Raw genomic sequence first — 17803 nt, 5'->3', positions numbered from 1 at the left:
AGAAGAAAAGGTGAAATTGTAGGGCACTAGCCTGATGCTGCAGGCTTTCTGCTTACACAATTCCCATTCCTCAAGGGAAAGGATTGCAGGATTGGGTCTATTTTACTTGTCTAGCTGTTTTAATCTGAATAGGTCCTTCAAATGTTCCTGTGTAGATGCTATACCATTCAAATAAGATAAATCCAGTGCTTTACAAGGAAAGAAACCATGACTGAGAAACAGTTCCATACATAGATATGTGGTGATTGGTCTATTTTAGACCTTACCATGCCCCATTAACTTGTGAATGGAATAGTGTTCAAATGATGGTAAAACTCCTTCTCATAACCCTATCCTGAAAAGTAAACTTCCATGATCACTTTGGCATTCAAAGGCTATCTCTGAAGCCTCAGGTTAGCTCAGGATCTTCTGGTGCTATGTACTGTTGTCATCACTTATCTGTTGCCAGACATGCAGTCTTACTTGAAAATGGAGCGGAGTTTTATTCCCAAAAGAAATAAGCTGAATACTTATAACATTTGTAGACATGAAACATACCTCTCTTGAAAAAATACACAGATTCTGGCCTTTTGTTGTGTTGTGCTACCGAAAGAACTGCTACTATTTTCCCACTTAGTCCTGCAAATCCTTTTGCAATTTGTTTGGGATATCCCACATCCTTCACATCGTTAGTGAAACGCCAGTATTGGGAACCCTGAGGATTTAAACAGAAACTTTTACTTAAGGAGAAAAAAATGTCCATTTCTGATAGGTTTCAATGTAGACTACACAGGTGATTATGAAATCCACATCTAATTACTGTTATCCGTCAAAATGAGAAATTAATGTTGCTTATGTTCAAGAGATTACTCTGCAGGCTCCTTAAACCTCCATTAGCGCACAAACCTTTTCACCTACCAGCAGCCACTTTACTTTTGTGATAGAGAGAGTTCCCCCTATCTCAGCTAAAGCTAAGTGCTGGGCTTTCTAGAGAATCCATGTTTCACAGCTGCTATTTGACACTCAAAATCACTCCCACCCAAACTACCAGACTAATCTGTTTGCAAGGTCTGCATATTTTATCCTGGCATGGTAGGCTGAAAACTGTTTCTAGACTCTTAGTAAATATTTATATTACAGTAATGTCTAAAGGCCCCAATCAAGATTAGAACCTTATTGTGCTGGGTATTGTACAACACAGAAAAAAGGACAATTGCCTCCCTGAAGGGGTTACACACGTGTGACATTAGCTAATTAAAATAATGCAAATCATTGTTGCTACCACTGTTACATAATTGCAACGAATCTTACACAAAGTGTGATGCGTGGGGTTAAGCATCCTGCAGACTAATTGACCCAGAGTCAACCTGTAGAGATATGTTAGAAATGGTAATTAGGGCCATTCCATGGTAAATAGGCTAGACCTTTGAAAATGCAAACCTATATTGTTAGAAGTTAGGGGTAATACTAATTGTATGTGTACACTCATAAATGTTAGCCATGTAAACAGAAAGTTTGTCACTGTAGCTATTGATTCAGAGATCAAAAGGGAATATTAACATTAGATGAATCTTGGGTGCAATAATGTCATTGTCTATATGTCTCTTTAAAGTTTGTGGTAAAGTGCTTAATGGGTAAATTATCTTATGTTAATCCATGTAGTTAATTACCGGTGAGATTTAGGAAACAGAAGGTTACATCAAAAGCCTATTGTTCACCCAGGACTGTATGATGAAGTGGCTTCTAGAAAACTGTATTAAAGACCCTAGAGTCCCAATCCTTTTTATCTCCGCTCTGCTTGAAGCTTCATGCAGTGAAAGCTTAAGCCACAAGGCTGAGATCCCAGTCCTGACTGGACCACCCTGAATATAAATATTGGACTATAACCTATGAACTAATTCTGAAAGAACTCTTTGCAACTAAAAAGCTCACCGTCTCGGCTATGAATCTGAATCTTAAGAATTGTACTCATGTCTGTATGTATATTGATCTTTTAACCAATACTCTTTTCTTTTTTAATAAATTTTAGTTTAGTTAATAAGGATTGCCTGTAAGCATGTATTTGGGTAAGATCTGAAATATTCATTAACCTGGAGGGTAATGTGTCTGATCCTTTGGGAATGGTAGAACTTTTTTATATGATGACTAAGATTTTCAGTAATCCTCATCATATTTGACTTGGGTGTCTGGGTGGAGTCCCAACCCTGGGTTACTTCAAGGGAACTGTGCTGTTGGGTTCTGGGTAACCTATGAGGTATTATAAAAGCTATTTTGTGCTGGCTTGGTAAATCTAAGTATTGGAAGGTCCACCAACTTTGGGGATTGTCTGCCCTATTCTTTGTAGTTCACCCTAATTGAGTGACCTCAATTGGCTCCCCTGGGATGCTAATCACAATACTAAAGGCACAAACAGATGAAGGGATGGGGATATAATATAAAAGCATCTGAATACAGTGAAAAATTAGTATAACTTTGTTAGGTATACGTAATGCAGATTTTCAGGGCTAGGGGGTGCAATTAAGAACTTGCAGGGATCCCAGAGAGCTTGAGATGGAGGGGGAGAAGATAGGGTGAAAATAGCATTAAGGACTCCCCAAAAATGAGTTGAAGAATAAACAATTACATGTTATTAAGTAGGAACTTTGTACAACTAATTTTTGCTCTCTTTCATACAGCATTGTGCCTTCCAGCAAAATAAGGAGAGAATGTACCAATGAATTCAGATTTTATGTTTAACTCAGTATTTTAAATTACTCTGCTTAAGGAAACAAACACCAATGGTTAGCGCTGCTGTAATCATTACATGCAGTATATTTCCAAAAGGGTGCTGGGGGCTGCCAACTGTGCCAGATAAATTACTCTTCTGATAAAACATGTGCGGGTTGGGGGAGAGGGGATGAAGGGTGGTTCATGGCATCAATAACATTTTTCCTGCTCTACTATTTATGTCCCCTGACTGTTAATGGTGCAGGGAGTTGGAGACTGAAACACAGCAGCTGCTGCTTTCCCTTCACTTGCATCATAAGGTGACCTGAAAGAGTTCAAGACTGATCCATGAACATGTCCTATGCCTTCAGTTAGAGCTCTGGTCAGAATCGTGTGTGAGAGAAATTTTCCCTCCAAAAAGTTTAAATCAAAACTGAAGCTTTTTAGCAGGAAGCTTCGATACCCACAAATGTGGATTTTACTGGAGTAAATTTTTAAATAAGTCTTTATTTCAAATTGACATTTTGAAACCGTGAAAAACTTGTTTAGATTTCCATTTTGTTTTTTGGAATAATCTCCCCCCACTTACTCACACTAACATATTTCTTCCTTTTGCATTAGCTAAAAAAATGGGGGAGGGATCTTGAAAATCCTTAAATTGAAAATGGGAACCCCAATTTGCTGATTCCAAAAACAAACATTGTTAAAAACGAAATAAAGCTTTTATTTGCTTTTGAAGTTTTCTGCTGAAAACCAACATTTTGACCAAACAATTTCAGACCAGAATTTTTCCTTGAATAGCTCATAGGAGAGATTTCAGCTTTCAAACGAGCCCATCCTTTTCTCAGGCCCTAAGTCTGGACCCTTGGAAAGCAGAAATGTATCAAGAATTAGATAGGTATTCTGCTCTTTCCTCCACTGTTTTATTCCCAACTGTGGACTTCATGACTACGGACTCCCAGTCGCAGAGAAGCCATTGCTAATCCCCCCCCCCCCCCCCCCCAACATGTAAAACAATAAAAAAATCATCAATATTTCCAGAAATAAACTATTTAATTTTCATTATAAACAGTAATATAAAAATAAAGGACTAGGAGAAAGGATGAGAAAAATTCAAACTGATAAATACAAATGTCTATATCAATAGAATCCTGTCAATAACTGCCAAATTGTTATTGCAGGTTTCCAGAGCATGCACTAATGCCTTGGCCATCCAAACCAGCGGTATGCAAAATTCAAGCTTTTTGATCAATAAAGTGTGTCATAGATTCTAGGACTGCAAGGGACCTCGAGAGGTCATCGAGTCCAGTCCCCTGCCCTCATAGCAGGACCAAATACTGTCCAGACCATTCCTGACAGACATTTATCTAACCTACTCTTAAATATTTCCAGAGATGGAGATTCCACAACCTCCCTAGGCAATTTATTCCAGTGTTTAACCACCCTGACAGTTAGGAACTTTTTCCTAATGTCCAACCTAAACCTCCCTTGCTGCAGTTTAAGCCCATTGCTTCTTGTTCTATCCTTAGAGGCTAAGGTGAACAAGTTTTCTCCCTCCTCCTTATGACACCCTTTTAGATACCTGAAAACTGCTCTCATGTCCCCTCTCAGTCTTCTCTTTTCCAGACTAAACAAACCCAATTCTTTCAGCCTTCCTTCATAGGTCATGTTCTCAAGACCTTTAATCATTCTTGTTGCTCTTCTCTGGACCCTTTCCAATTTCTCCACAACTTTCTTGAAATGCAGTGCCCAGAACTGGACACAATACTCCAGTTGAGGTCTAACCAGCGCAGAGTAGAGCGGAAGAATGACTTCTCGTGTCTTGCTCACAACATACCTGTTAATGCATCCCAGAATCACGTTTGCTTTTTTTCCAACAGCATCACACTGTTGACTCATATTTAGCTTGTGGTCCACTATAACCCCTAGATCCCTTTCTGCCGTACTCCTTCCTAGACAGTCTCTTCCCATTCTGTATGTGTGAAACTGATTGTTCCTTCCTAAGTGGAGCACTTTGCATTTGTCTTTGTTAAACTTCACCCTGTTTACCTCACACCATTTCTCCAATTTGTTCAGATCCTTTTGAATTATGACATCCTCCAAAGCAGTTGCAATCCCTCCCAGTTTGGTATCATCTGTAAACTTAAGCGTACTTTCTATGCCAATATCTAAGTAGTTGATGAAGATATTGAACAGAGCCTTACCCAAAACAGACCCCGCGGAACCCCACTTGTTATACCTTTCCAGCAGGATTGGGAACCATTAATAACTACTCTCTGAGTACGGTTATCCAGCCAGTTATGCACCCACCTTATAGTAGCCTCATCTAAGTTGTATTTGCCTCGTTTATCGATAAGAATATCAAAATAATATTTTCACAAGAATGAACACACCTATGCATATCTTCTTGTGAGGTCTTTGGTCCCTATGCTGAAATATTTGTCAGTTATTCAGTTTCTCAAAACTATTGACTTGTCCTGTATAAGAAGAGCACTATGGTCTTGGAGCCTTCGTGTGATTTTGTTATGAAAAAATGCCTCTTTAAAAAAGGCATTGTAGGGCTCCATCTTTGAAATTTTATATTTGTATTTAATCTCCAGCTCAAATTTGCTCATTTGACAAGTAATGTTTTTCTTAACTACCAGTCCTAGCCTCATTCTAGGCTATAAAAGTCAAGTTGGGTTTGTGTGTTTTCCTGCTTGTTCATCACCAATAAAGAACTTTGGTTCAAATTACACTCTGGCATACACCCGTGCAACCATAGTGCTTTCAAATTATGCCCTGTAACACCTGTGCAACTATATCAGTCAAGTTACTGAGGCCTTGGTTACACTGGCGCTGTACAGCGCTGCAACTTGCTGCGCTCAGGGGTGTGAAAACGCGCCCCCCTCGAGCGCAGCGAGTGCAGTGCTGTAAAGCACCAGTGTAATCAGCGCCTGCAGTGCTGCACGCTCCCTCACAGTGCTGCAAGCGACTCCCCTCGGAGAGCTGTGAATCCCCAAGTGTAGCCAAAGCCTGAGGCTTCACTGAAGGCTGCATATTTAAAAGTTCTGTTGATTCACAAGTGGACTCACTCCCATAGCTGCATTGGCTCTGCAGGACTAGCAAGATTAAAAAGTAGAAAGGCTTTGTCTACACAGACATGTTAATCCCCACCCCTGAAAGACAGAAGTTTTGCCAACAACAAGCACCAGTGTGAACAGCACTTTGTCTGCAGGAGCACTCTCCTGCCAACAAAACTGACTCTGCTTGTTGGAGGTGCAAGTTTTTTATCGTCAGGAAAGCCGATAAACAGGCTACACTCTGTGACTTTTAACAATACAGCTGTGTTGCTAAAAGCTGTGTATAGCCTTAGGGCATGGCTACACTCGGAACTCCAAAGCGCTGCTGCGGGAGTGCTCCCGTGCGAGTGTGGTCGCAGCACCAGCGCTGGGAGAGAGCTCTCCCAGCGCTGCAAGTACTCCACCTCCCCGAGGGGATTAGCTTACAGCACTGGGAGCACGGCTGCCAGCGCTGGGGCACTGTTTACACTGGTGCTTTACAGCGCTGTAACTTGCTGTGCTCAGGGGGGTGTTTTTTCACTCCCCTGAGCGGGAAAGTTGCAGCGCTGTAAAGCACCAGTGTAGCCATAGCCTTTGTTTTGTTGCTGCAGTAAACAGAAGATTCTGAATACAAATGAGCCAATTTGTTGAGTAAGCAGCTTCTGTTCATAGTACAGTCAGCCTTACTCTTTCTACTTGTTTTGTAGGAATTTCTTATCCTCCAGTGGGAATTGCATCAAACAACACTTGAATACTTTAACACTCCTTTCCTGTTAGGAGCAGTTAATAGTACCGAGACTGGACTTTACATAGCTGTGCTTGTTACACTGCAGATGGCTTAAAGAGCAGGCATCCCCCATCCATATCCATTGTTTGTTCACATATAACCAGTACTTGAAGTGGTCTGAATTCACCCCCCACCCCCATCAATTAATTCTGCCCCCAACCCTCCCATCAATTCTGAGGTTCTTCACTGCCAGCCCTCCCTGGCTCAGTGTTGCTGAGGAGCCATCTTTTCCTTGCTCGCAGGAAGGGAGGAGGTGCCCTGAGCTGCTGGGCTCTTTCTGGTTGCCTTTCTCTCCTATGAAAGTTGGTGTGAGGGGATGGAGAGCTCTACCAGGCTGCTGTACTTCAGGAGGCAGGCAAATGGAGAAAGCAGCCATTCAGAAAGGGTTTTTCCTCAGGTGGTACTAAAAATGTGCACACCTCAGCACCCTTCTTAGAAATTCTCTTTCCCGGCTCGGTGCACTTGAAGGACTGTGTACTGTATAACTTACAAATCATAGAAAGAGCACTGCATTCTCTGCTGCAAAGAGGATTTTTGTCTTGTCATAGTACTTGGGATCATTCTGCCTGTTGCAGGTTCTTACCTCAGACATACAACATGGCAATAGGAAAGGAAACCATGTTAAGGCATCAGTGGGAGCCTGAGTGTCACAGCCCCCATACAGCTGCAGCTTGTTAATTCTAGTATATTGTTGCCATGGTTTCGGTAGTCCGTTTTACATCTATATAATGAGCGTTTGAGCACAGGAAAGGATCCAGCTTGACAACTCTGAGAACTGGTATTCTCTGGCTATAGAATGCATACAATACAGGCCTCTGCAGCGAAAGCTACCCTTTGTGGGCTCACCAGCATCCTCTCTAACTGTCGTAGAAGGGTTAATTCAGACTGCATGTCCCTTCAGTCCTTGACCTTTTTCATGAGAATGCCAACAGGAATACTTGTTAAGGCAAACTGGGCAATTAGACAGCTGAGCTCATGAACCTATTTCTTTACTATTACCCTTTGCTATACAGCCCTTCATTGTTTTGTTTTTTCCATTTGTAGAGGCATCTGTGAAATTAAATCTTTTAAAACACTCAAACTAAGCAAGATAACTTCCCTACCTTAAAGAAGAAGGTTTTGCCATCACAGTTGCATCTGGAAAAGACAGTATCGATGGGGGATGGAATACCCCAACCCTCAGTGATTTTACGAGGGGACACTGTTGGCTGCCTAGCTGAATCCAGCAGCCAGTAGTAATGACCTGCAAAATAAAAAATAGTTCTAGCCCTGAAAAATCTCTCTGATGTGCACCATTTTGCCCCTACTTAAACTTTTGTATTTTTAAATAATAGTACAGACAATGCCACATATAGAAGAATTCTAAATAGTAGAAGCAAGGACCACAGAGCCACCCTCTTTGAAATGGCATAACATCCTCTCTAAGGGCTCAGTCCTGCAAGGCTGAGTGCCCAAGGTAACAGAGGTGGCTCAGCACTTAGCAGGATCAGACCCTCCATGTAATTGCAGTGCCTGGAGCCCAGAAGCATCTGCTGGAACAGTAACATTCAGCAAGCTTGGGGGAGGAGGAGGACACGGGAAGTCTGCCTAACCTAAGTGGCTGAGGGCAGCAAAATCTGTGCAATGCTGCTGGGACAGAAAAGAGGAGGAGGAGTTTGACTGACTTGACAGAACAGCCAACCACAACCTCAGAATATCCTTTCTATGTGATCACCTAGCCACATGCATGAAGCCTGCACAAACACACTGTTTGGGAAAAGGGCATAGATGGTGCAAAGCCCCTTTGTTCCCAGAAAGAGAAACCGTGCCATCCTGCAGACCCAGCTTCACAGGGAGGCTTCATCCCAAGCTAGCTGTCCCCAAACAGCTGAAGTACAGAAGGCTTTGAGTGGGGAGAAGAGCCAGCCCTTCCCTTCACCCCTCACACTCATCAAGCTACACATTACGATCAACAAGGAACTCTCACATTCCACTATTCAGCAGGGGAGGCCTAATTCCCCACCTCCCCTATTAGGCCTCATCAAGGCACCTGGCTTTGAGCAACCTAGGTCCACTCCAGAAGGCAAACTATCTGCACTGAAATGAGATGATACCACAACACTGAGTACTGGCTATGCTACATGTAGTGTTACATACAAAAGGGATCAGGGGTGAGTGAAGGGCTAGTCTGGAGCCCGTCAGGCTCATGTGAGGTCAATAGTTCGGGTTGGTGACCCCAAGCACCCACGTAGTAGTACACAGAGGTTCACTCCAAGGGCTATGGGTAAACTCATGGGCTGCTCTCACTTTTTATTATTTTGTTCTGTTTGTGGGACGCCAGTCACATCTAATTATTAGAGGAGATATGATTATTTTGAGGGGTAGAGTGTCTGCTGTAGAGTAATTTATTTGGATATTAATTTCCTTTGATTTCTATGCCTTTTCTATCTCTGGCTCCTATCTATACTCCTTATTTTAACTACCTTTTTCTCTGTTAGTTTCTTAAAAGTCATCTCGTCCTTGCTTCCTACAAAGTTTTAATAATTGTTAATGGGGCTGTTTGTTCATGTATTCATCAAACACTAGGCGCAGGCAGAATTAAAAAATTAGAGAAGGGAGCAGCAGTGGGAGTGGAGAAGTTATTAGTGGAGGATGGAAATTGGGATGGGTAAAGGCATGAATTGGTGTTCTGGGGTTCCTGCAAAGAGAAATTTCCATGGCTTTTCTGTAGCCCATATCCTACTTAGCACAATAAAACTAACTTATGTGTAGTTGTCCCCGAAGTTATGCATCGTTATGCCAGCTCCCATTCAGTACAGTAATGCCTATGTGTGTTTATTTTGTTAAGCGGTTTATTTTTTACACTGATCCCAGAGCTGGTATTACAGGTAGTCTTCAGACTCAAGTAGACATTCCTGTATCAGGCCTTGTCTTGCACTACAGAGGAAATTCGATCTAAGCTACGCAATTTGAGTTACACGAATAGCGTAACTCAAATCGACGTAGCTTAGATCTACTTACCGCGGGGTCCACACTACGTGATGTCAACGAGAGATGCTCTGCCATCGACTCCCCCTACTCTTCTCGATCCGGTGGAGTATAGGAGTCGACGGGAGAGCGATCTGCAGTCGATTATTGCTTGTTGATCCCTCAGTAAGTGTAGACAAGCCCTCCGTTACATTTAGAAGGTTTACTTCATCACTACAAGGGCTAGAGAATTTTTTGAATGAAATCTTAGATTCTGGAGCATAAACATTGCAATAATTTAACAATAATGTGCCATATGCACCAAAATAAGTATCCGGTAATTACATTATATTGGGTCCCCTGTCTGTAACACATACTCTAAAATGAACCTGTGGAAGTTGAACTTTTTGAGAGTCAATCAATTGTTTGTAACACACGCAAAATGCATCACATGGCATTTTCATTATATGTTTACATTACACTCCTGGTAGTGATTTGGACAGAGCACCACTCACAAAGGCAAATACTATGCCATGTCCTCTGCCACACTAAGGGTGAGGCCCTGGAAGTACTATTGAGCTGTTGCCTCCTTTTGGCATCAGGAAGTGGGACTTAAAAGGACAATAGCCAAATATATATTATCTGATCATTAGGAAAGGCCAAAAAGTAAGTACTTAATTAAAACATAAGTGAAGGCATGAAAATGATAAAAATCCAGTCGACCACTCACCTCGGAATACAGCCAATGTTCCATTTGGTAAAGCAACTATTCCATCTGCTGGCTTTCCGTTACACAAATTCTTATCTCGTTCATCTGGTACAAAATAATTAGTGTATAGTTTTTTATTTAAATGAAGTTGAAGCTCAAAGAATAGTTTAAAATGCCTTGGGATTGTCAGGTAAAATAAACCTCTTGGTAATGGAACAGACTCTTAGTTCCATTATTTATTGGAGTGTGCACAGGGAAACCTATACTTTGTATTCATCAACTTATTACACTATAAAAAAGCATAAAAGTAAAACTTTGAATAGGAATGCTGCAGACAAGCACCATTCCTTCCTAGTGTTTGAGACTATTCAGGAACCAGGGTTCTGATTCCTACATTTATGTTACAAGTAATAGCTATTGTTCATTTGACATATGTTATCCAAAGTTTTAACCTTGATATTTGTTACCAAAGAATATAAACTCCGATACTTTTATAGAAATCTATAGTTTTCTTTTGTTAATATTTTGAGTACCTGCATTTCAGAAAAAAAATTGGGTAGAATTCTAAGTATACCATAATAAATAACCAAATTAATTAGCTCTCACATAAAACGCATATTTAATTTTGTATCCATTTCCTGCCTATTTAGTGGATTGCTCTTCTTTGTTTAAATACTATCTACTAAAAACAATGCTTATTTGAAAAAGTCTAAAAGGGCTGAAATATTGTGCATTGGGTAAATGGATTTAGGTCTGATAAGAACTGAGTCAAATTGTCCAGAAATCTCTTGTAGAAATTTGAAAAAAGAATTTACCTCTTCTGTTTTGTTTTAATCAACTTTTCACAGTTCTCTGTACTCTGGGTTTTAGCTCGGAAACAAAAAAACTGCAGGAAATTTTCAATCCTTCATAGTATATCTGAGCTGTCTCAAACCAAGAGGACCTGAAAATATTTTTCTTGTCTCCTCTTTCATTCACATAGAGCAGATATAGATTTAGGCTCAGACCCTCGAATGTATTTAGGCATCTAGCTCCCATTGATGTCAACTCTCCATTGGCTTGCACCTCATGCTGTCATTCACACCAATTAAAAGTGGATGCAAAACCACATCAGAATTCTCCACTCATAAGTGTGAATGAAACAGACACCATGTAATGTTTCCTGTAGCTCTTTTTTTTCTTAAGAATGAGTATATGCGTAGTTTAAGTTATGTAATCATAAAGGATGGATACTCTAGAATACTCTACTCTAGTATTTAAATATTAGGTCTAGTGGTGCCTACTTGTAGCAAAATATTCAGGAATATGTGAATTTGGAAAACTGTCAAAGGAAAATAATAGGGCTAAAATTTAATTAAAATATAATGGATAGTGAGGGCAAGAACAATATTGCAGCTGGAAGGAGTCCTGAGTCTTGTTTTTTATTGTGGGTATCAGTGCAAAATGGCTGCCAAATTAGGTCACATGACTAATAGTTGAACTCTAGCCAATGACTTGCTGGAATACTTTCATGAGACTTGGAAATCTCCCTCTATCCTTATTCCTTGACCCTGTTTTGATTCATATGTTCCCTGGTACTTACAGTCAATGTTCCAAGTAATCTCTTCTGAAACATATGGTTCCTGAAATGGAGACATGCTCTGGCTATCTGAGAAATTTCATTTGTTCATCCCTATAAATATAAATGTTACAATTGTAAAGAAATATACCTTTGTAAGTTGTGTTGATCTTGTCCTGTAGTTTGGAGTCTGTGTGTATAGTGGGGCTTCTTTCAGGAGCTTTAGTTGAATAAGATATTGATGAGTATGTTTTAGTGGGGAAATGTGTGACTTCTCGTCTTTCTTCAGGCCTTGTGGTTACGAATCCGCTTGGCAAGGTGGAGGTATGATGCATATCCTTCTCAGCTGAAAAGGTTGAAGACACTATTGAATGTTTTACTGACGTATTTGTGTTCATAGCTATTGGACTTTCCTTGGTAATTTCTTTATCTGAAACAAGATCAATGCTGGTATTAGTTGTAATGCCATGTGACGTTGTTTCCTGTTTTTGAGGGATAGCTGAATTAGATTTTGTTGTTGTCCATGTTATTTTCGTAATGGTTTCCAACCTGTTGTTTTCATCATTGCTATTAGGATTAGGTGTACCTCTCAGTGGAACAATAGAAGCTGTGAATGAGATTGCTGGGTAGTCTATAGAGTTAACTTGTTTGGAAGAGGTAGGATTTTGATTGGGTCCCTCATAAGGAACAGGAGTTTCTTTAGGGTTTTCTGTGTTTCTGCGAGGGAAATTACTGTCTGGAAGAGTCATTGGATTAATTGCAGTGGGGCTTGAATTATCTATATGTTTCTCCTGCTCAGGAGTGACTGGGTGGGTAGCTGGTTTCTGAGCCAAAGAAGGACTGATGATGATCTTGGAAGTTTGTAATTTTTCAGTTGGAAACTGTGTTGTGTTTTTCTGGGTGGTTGTATCTGTAGTGTATGTATTTTCAGAGATGTCGTTGGTTTCAGTAGTCTCCTTGGAAATGGAAGTTGCTGTAGATCTTTTAGTAACAGTAGAAGTTTCTTTTGTGGTTTCAAAATGGACTTTTGTTTCAGGGAGGTCTTTAGGCTGAGAGGTAGAAAGGTTTATGGGTGGAGTAGCAGTAATTTGTATCGCAGACTTAGTGTTTTTTTCAGGTTCAATGGTGGGTTTGGCAGTCGCTTTTACTGGTGGGATTTGAGTGACAGTGGTACCAGATTTATTTTCTGTTGGTGACACAGGTCTTCCCTGGGAGCCTTTAGCTGTAGTGGACACCTCTTCAGAGACAGTCAGTGTTGCTGTAGTGACAGTACTGGCAGTTGTATCTATTTTACGTGTTGTAGTTGCCTGTTTATCATCAGAAGCTTTTTCTTTTTTATCCACTGTAGCTGTCTCTTTGGTAGCAGTTGTTACCTCTTTTTTATTGGTAGTAGAGTTGTCTCTAGTGACAGCATCTGTTTCTTTTTTATTTGCCATAGTTGTCTCTCTGGTAACAGTGGTTATCTCTTTTTTATCAACTATAGTTATCTCTTTATCAGCAGCAGTTATTTCTGTTGCATCACTTGTAGTTGTCTCTTGGAGAACAGTATTTATCTCTCTTTTTTCATTCATGGTTTTTTCTTTGGCTGCAGTAGTCATGGCCTTTGAGTCCTCTGTAGTTCTCTCTTTGATAACAGTAGTTAACTCTTTTTTCTCTTCAGTTGTTGTTTCTTCGGTAGCTGTAGTTTTCTGTCTGTTATCTACAGTCTCTTCTTTATCTGCAGTTGTCAGTTCTATAGCCACAGTTGTTACTTCAGCAGCAGTAGGTGTCTGTTTAGTGGTAGTTTGTGTCTTTTTAGCTGCTGCTGTTGTGTCCAGTTTAGCTGTTGTCATTACAGATTTTTTAGCTGCAGTAGCTCTGGATGCAGTAGTTGTGGCTTTATCTATTGTGTCTTTTTCATCTGTTGTTATTATATTGACTGTAGCTATAGTAGTTACGTCTTTTTTATCTGCTGTTTTGTTTTTTTCATCTATTGTCATTACAGTCTCTTTGTCCACGGTAGTTGTGTCTTTTTTACCTGTGGTGGCTAGAGTATCTTTAGTTTCTGTAGTTGTGTCTGTTTGAGGTGCTCTTGTTACAGTCTCCCTAGCTGCTGCAGTTGTGGCTGTTGTAGCCGATATTACAATCTCTCTATATGCAGTAGTTGTGTCTTTTTTAGTTGTTAAGTATTTTTCATCTGGACTCAATATAATCTCTTCACCTACTGTAGTTGTGTCTTTTTTAGCTGCTGACGTTACAGTGTCTTTAGCTGCAGCAGTTGTGGCTGTTTTAGCTGTTGTTACAGTCTCTCTCTCTGCAGTAATTGTGTCTTTTTTATCTGTTGTGTCTCTTTCTGCTATAGTCATCACAATCTCTGTGCCTATGGTCGTTGTGTCTTTTTTACCTGTGGTTGTTTTCTCTCTTTCATCTGTTGGCATGTTTTCTTTGTCCACAGTAGTTGTAGCTTTTTTGTCTGCTGTTGTTACAGTGTCTTGAATTTCTGCAGTTGTGTCTGTTCTAGGTGCTTTTGTTACAGTCTTCCTCGCTGCAGTAGTTGTGTCTTTTTTAGTTATTAAGTCTTTTTCATCTGGAGTCAGTATAATCTCGTTATTTACTGTGGTTGTGTCTTTTTCATCTGTTAACACATTTTCTTTGTCCACAGTAGTTGTATCTTTTTTGTCTGCTGTTGTTACAGTGTCTTGAATTTCTGCAGTTGTGTCTGTTCTAGGTGCTTTTGTTACAGTCTTCCTCGCTGCAGTAGTTGTGCCTTTTTTAGTTATTAAGTCTTTTTCATCTGGAGTCAGTATAATCTCATCATTTGCTGTGGTTGTGTCTTTTTTATCTGTTGTTTTTATAGTGTCTTTAGCTGCAGCTGTGACTGTTTTAGGTGTTACAGTCTCTCTCTCAGCAATAGTTGTGACTTTTTTATCTGTTGTGGTTATTGTTTCTCCAGCTGTTGCAGTTGTTGTGTCTTTCTTTTCTGTTGTTGTTACAGTCTCTTTGCCCAGAGTAGTTAGGTCTCTTTCATCTGTTGTCATTACAGTATCTTTAGCTAGAGTAGTTGTGTCTTTTCTGCGTATTGTTTTATCTGTCGTCGTGCCTTGCTTTTCTGTTGTTGTTATAGTCTCTTTAGCTGCAGTAGTCATATCATTTTTATCTGTTGTCTTCTCTATGACCGTTGTGGGTGTGATTCTTTTACCTCTTGTCTTCTCTGTGACTGCTGTGAGTGTGACTCTTTTACCTGTTGTCATTGCCATTTTAGCAGTACTAGTTCTGTCACTTTTAGCTGTTGTTGCTTTCCTAGCTGTTGTAGTCATGTCTGTTTTAGCTGTTGTTATCTTCATAGCTACAGTAGTTGTGTCACTTTTAGCTGTTGGCTCTTCAGCTGTTTTTGTAGTGTATTTCTTAGATGATGTTGTTGTCTCTATCACTACAGTAGTTTTGTCTTTCTTAGCTGTGGTCATCCCTTTAGCTGTAGTAGTTGTGGCATTTTTCATAGCTGTAGTACTTGTGTCTTTAGCTTTAGTGACATGAGCTGAATTAGTTAATGCTGAGATCTTAGTCACACTTGTAGTTGTAGGTTGCATGTTGGTCTTCGGACTTAATGTCTTTGTAGTATTCATTTTGAAGGGCATAGTAACTTGATCTGGCTGGGAGGCAGGGGTCTGGCTAAAACTTTCTTCTGACAAAGGAGCTGCTGTTGTACCTTTATTTCCTTGTCTTGAAATTTTTCTGTCAGGGCGCTTTGCAGTAGGAGCAGGCCTGGTACCCACATTGTCCAATCCACTGCCAATCTCCTCAGAAATCTCTCTTATTTCATCAGATGTAGAAGTCCTGGATGAAGTTCTTCTGTTTTTTGAGTCTTGCTCTACAAGAAGTGCATATCAAGTTAAAGCACCACTTTTTATTTTCTCATATTTATGCAGCATTCTAGCATTTGTTCTTTTGGATTTGACACAGTAACCACTCATATTTTTTTTGTAAACACAGATGGAAATAGTTGCAACTCTTATGACTTGTACCAATACCTCTTTCTTTTTTTTCTTTTTCTTTTTTTTCTGTAAAGTTGCACTGTTTTAACTTAAATAAGTTTAGAATCCTATGTGGTTGGTGCAAAACTCTGTGGACATCTTAATTCAATTTAAATGTATCTTTTATCAGTTTAGTTTAATTCATCAGGAGAAAAGAAATTGAGTTAAGCTAAATGGTAAAAGCCAGGTTTAAACTGTGTTAAGACTGTCCATGCAAGATTTTACATTGGTCTAACTAAATTGGTTTAAAATTACACCTTTAGTTAAGTAAGTGCACCTTTGAAAATAGAAAGGCCTAAGTTATTTTAATTATCACAGACTTATGCCATCTACATTTTTATGTCCTTATGAAACTATCCTAATATTGTGACATGTGGTGATGCACTGTGTTGTGTTCTTCCAATGTCAGTTGGTTCTCTAACTGTAATAACAAATGGTGTGAGGAAATGGGAAGTCTCTCTAGGGTTGCCAACTTTCTAACTGCACAAAACCGAACACCCTTGTCCTGCCCCTTCTCTGAGGCCTTGCCACGCTCACTCCATACCCCCTCCCTCCATCGCTGGCTCTCCCCCACCCTCACTCACTCTCTCATTTTCACTGGGCAGGGGAAGGTCCCTTTTCGACCAGATGTTCTGGTGGAGACAGGTTAGATTTTTTTTACCTTTTCTAGTTGTTAAATACACGAATGGTAAATGTAGATGGTGCTGGGCTGGAAAAAGGATGTGTTCTAGAAAACCCCAGCTTCTGGCCTCACTGGGTTAATGACATATTATACTTGTAATATAAAAGACACAGGGCCCAGCAATTTTGAGAGCAACACTGTGTCTGCAATTCTATCCTGTATGTACCTGCAGTCAACCCCAGCGTGAGAGCCTGCTATGGCCCTTCCAGGGGCGTGACCTTCCTCAGTCAGGGTAGCAAACACTCCAAACCACTCCCCTGACAAACCCACTCACATCCTTCTTCAGAAAAGAGATTTCAATGTGCCACACGGTCTAATCTCCCTCCTACCAAAGTTCAACATGGATTACCTAAGCCTGCCTAGTGACTTACTTACTATGTAAGTTTTTTTACAAAATTTTGGGTTTACTCTGGTTATATGTAGTTTTGGTGGGCTTTTATTATTTATTTTTTTGGCTTCAGATGCTTTATTATATATGAAGGAGATTGTTTTTCATTTTTAAAAAAGGGGATAGAGCTATTGGTGCACATTGAAGACCTGAAAAGGAAGAGATGCTGCATTAGCTAAAAGCGGACTTCTGCATGCTGCTTAGGATATTCCAATTCTTCCATGGAAATATATTAATTTTGGTCTCTTTCTGTGTGAACCATAAATGGTGGCTCTGCTCTGAAAAGTGACCCTGTAGGAATGGCAACATGGGGTTCTATGTTTATTGTCCCTTAATGAGTTCTGTATCAAATGTTCTCAGCTTACAAGTAAAATCAGGTATGTTGTCTGCCTTCCAGACCTGAAAACTAAGCCTAGGCGCTGAGATTCAAGCTAGGTACATTGCCAGTAATAAAGGTTCAATCTGAACATGCATTGTTTTGTACTGTATTGCACAGTATATAAAAGCCATTCCCATAACTGACCTGCTGTCCCTTACGCCAACAGCAAATCTGCTCAGAAGCTGCTTCACCATATATTACTGCTCATGTGTAATGGGCCAAATTTTCAAAACTTATTCACCAAAACTGTATGTGTATCAGTTGAACCTGATGCACACACAAATATGGGACTTTACAGGTATAGTTCATTGATTCATTCATTAATGTGCTTCCAATACATTAACCTTTGACAATCTTTGCCCCACATGTCCTCTCTAAGGTCCTGATCTGGTAACCTGTTCCAAATACCTGTACAGAACCCCATGGACCTCAGTGGAGCTCCATGTGGGTTTAATGGTCTGCCCATGCAGAACATCTTGGAGGATCAATACATAAAGAATTTAATCAGATGCTAAATTAAAAAATTTAGCAAAGAGGAGAGTTTGTGGTAAATCCTTAAGAATTCCTTCAACACAGAAAGACAAGCATGCACTGCTAAGCATCAGCTTCTATTATACC

At 40.1% G+C, this 17803-nt stretch overlaps 1 protein-coding gene across 1 annotated transcript in view; it reads right to left on the bottom strand.

The window, feature by feature from the left end:
* Positions 1 to 17803, bottom strand: part of PRG4 (proteoglycan 4) — a 42311-nt gene that overhangs the window by 2253 nt on the left and 22255 nt on the right. The window contains exons 7-12 of the mRNA XM_054038477.1: positions 15140 to 15573; positions 13341 to 14701; positions 11878 to 13058; positions 10190 to 10273; positions 7617 to 7756; positions 538 to 694 (exon numbers count right to left, since the gene is read on the bottom strand). Of these exons, the coding sequence (XP_053894452.1) occupies positions 538 to 694; positions 7617 to 7756; positions 10190 to 10273; positions 11878 to 13058; positions 13341 to 14701; positions 15140 to 15573 (3357 nt within the window). The remainder of the gene's footprint in view (positions 1 to 537; positions 695 to 7616; positions 7757 to 10189; positions 10274 to 11877; positions 13059 to 13340; positions 14702 to 15139; positions 15574 to 17803) is intronic.

The sequence above is a fragment of the Malaclemys terrapin genome, chromosome 8, assembly GCF_027887155.1.
Source record: "Malaclemys terrapin pileata isolate rMalTer1 chromosome 8, rMalTer1.hap1, whole genome shotgun sequence".
Taxonomy (NCBI): domain Eukaryota; kingdom Metazoa; phylum Chordata; order Testudines; family Emydidae; genus Malaclemys; species Malaclemys terrapin.
The sequence above is the reverse complement of the archived record's forward strand: the minus strand, read 5'-3'. Positions and strand labels throughout refer to the sequence as shown.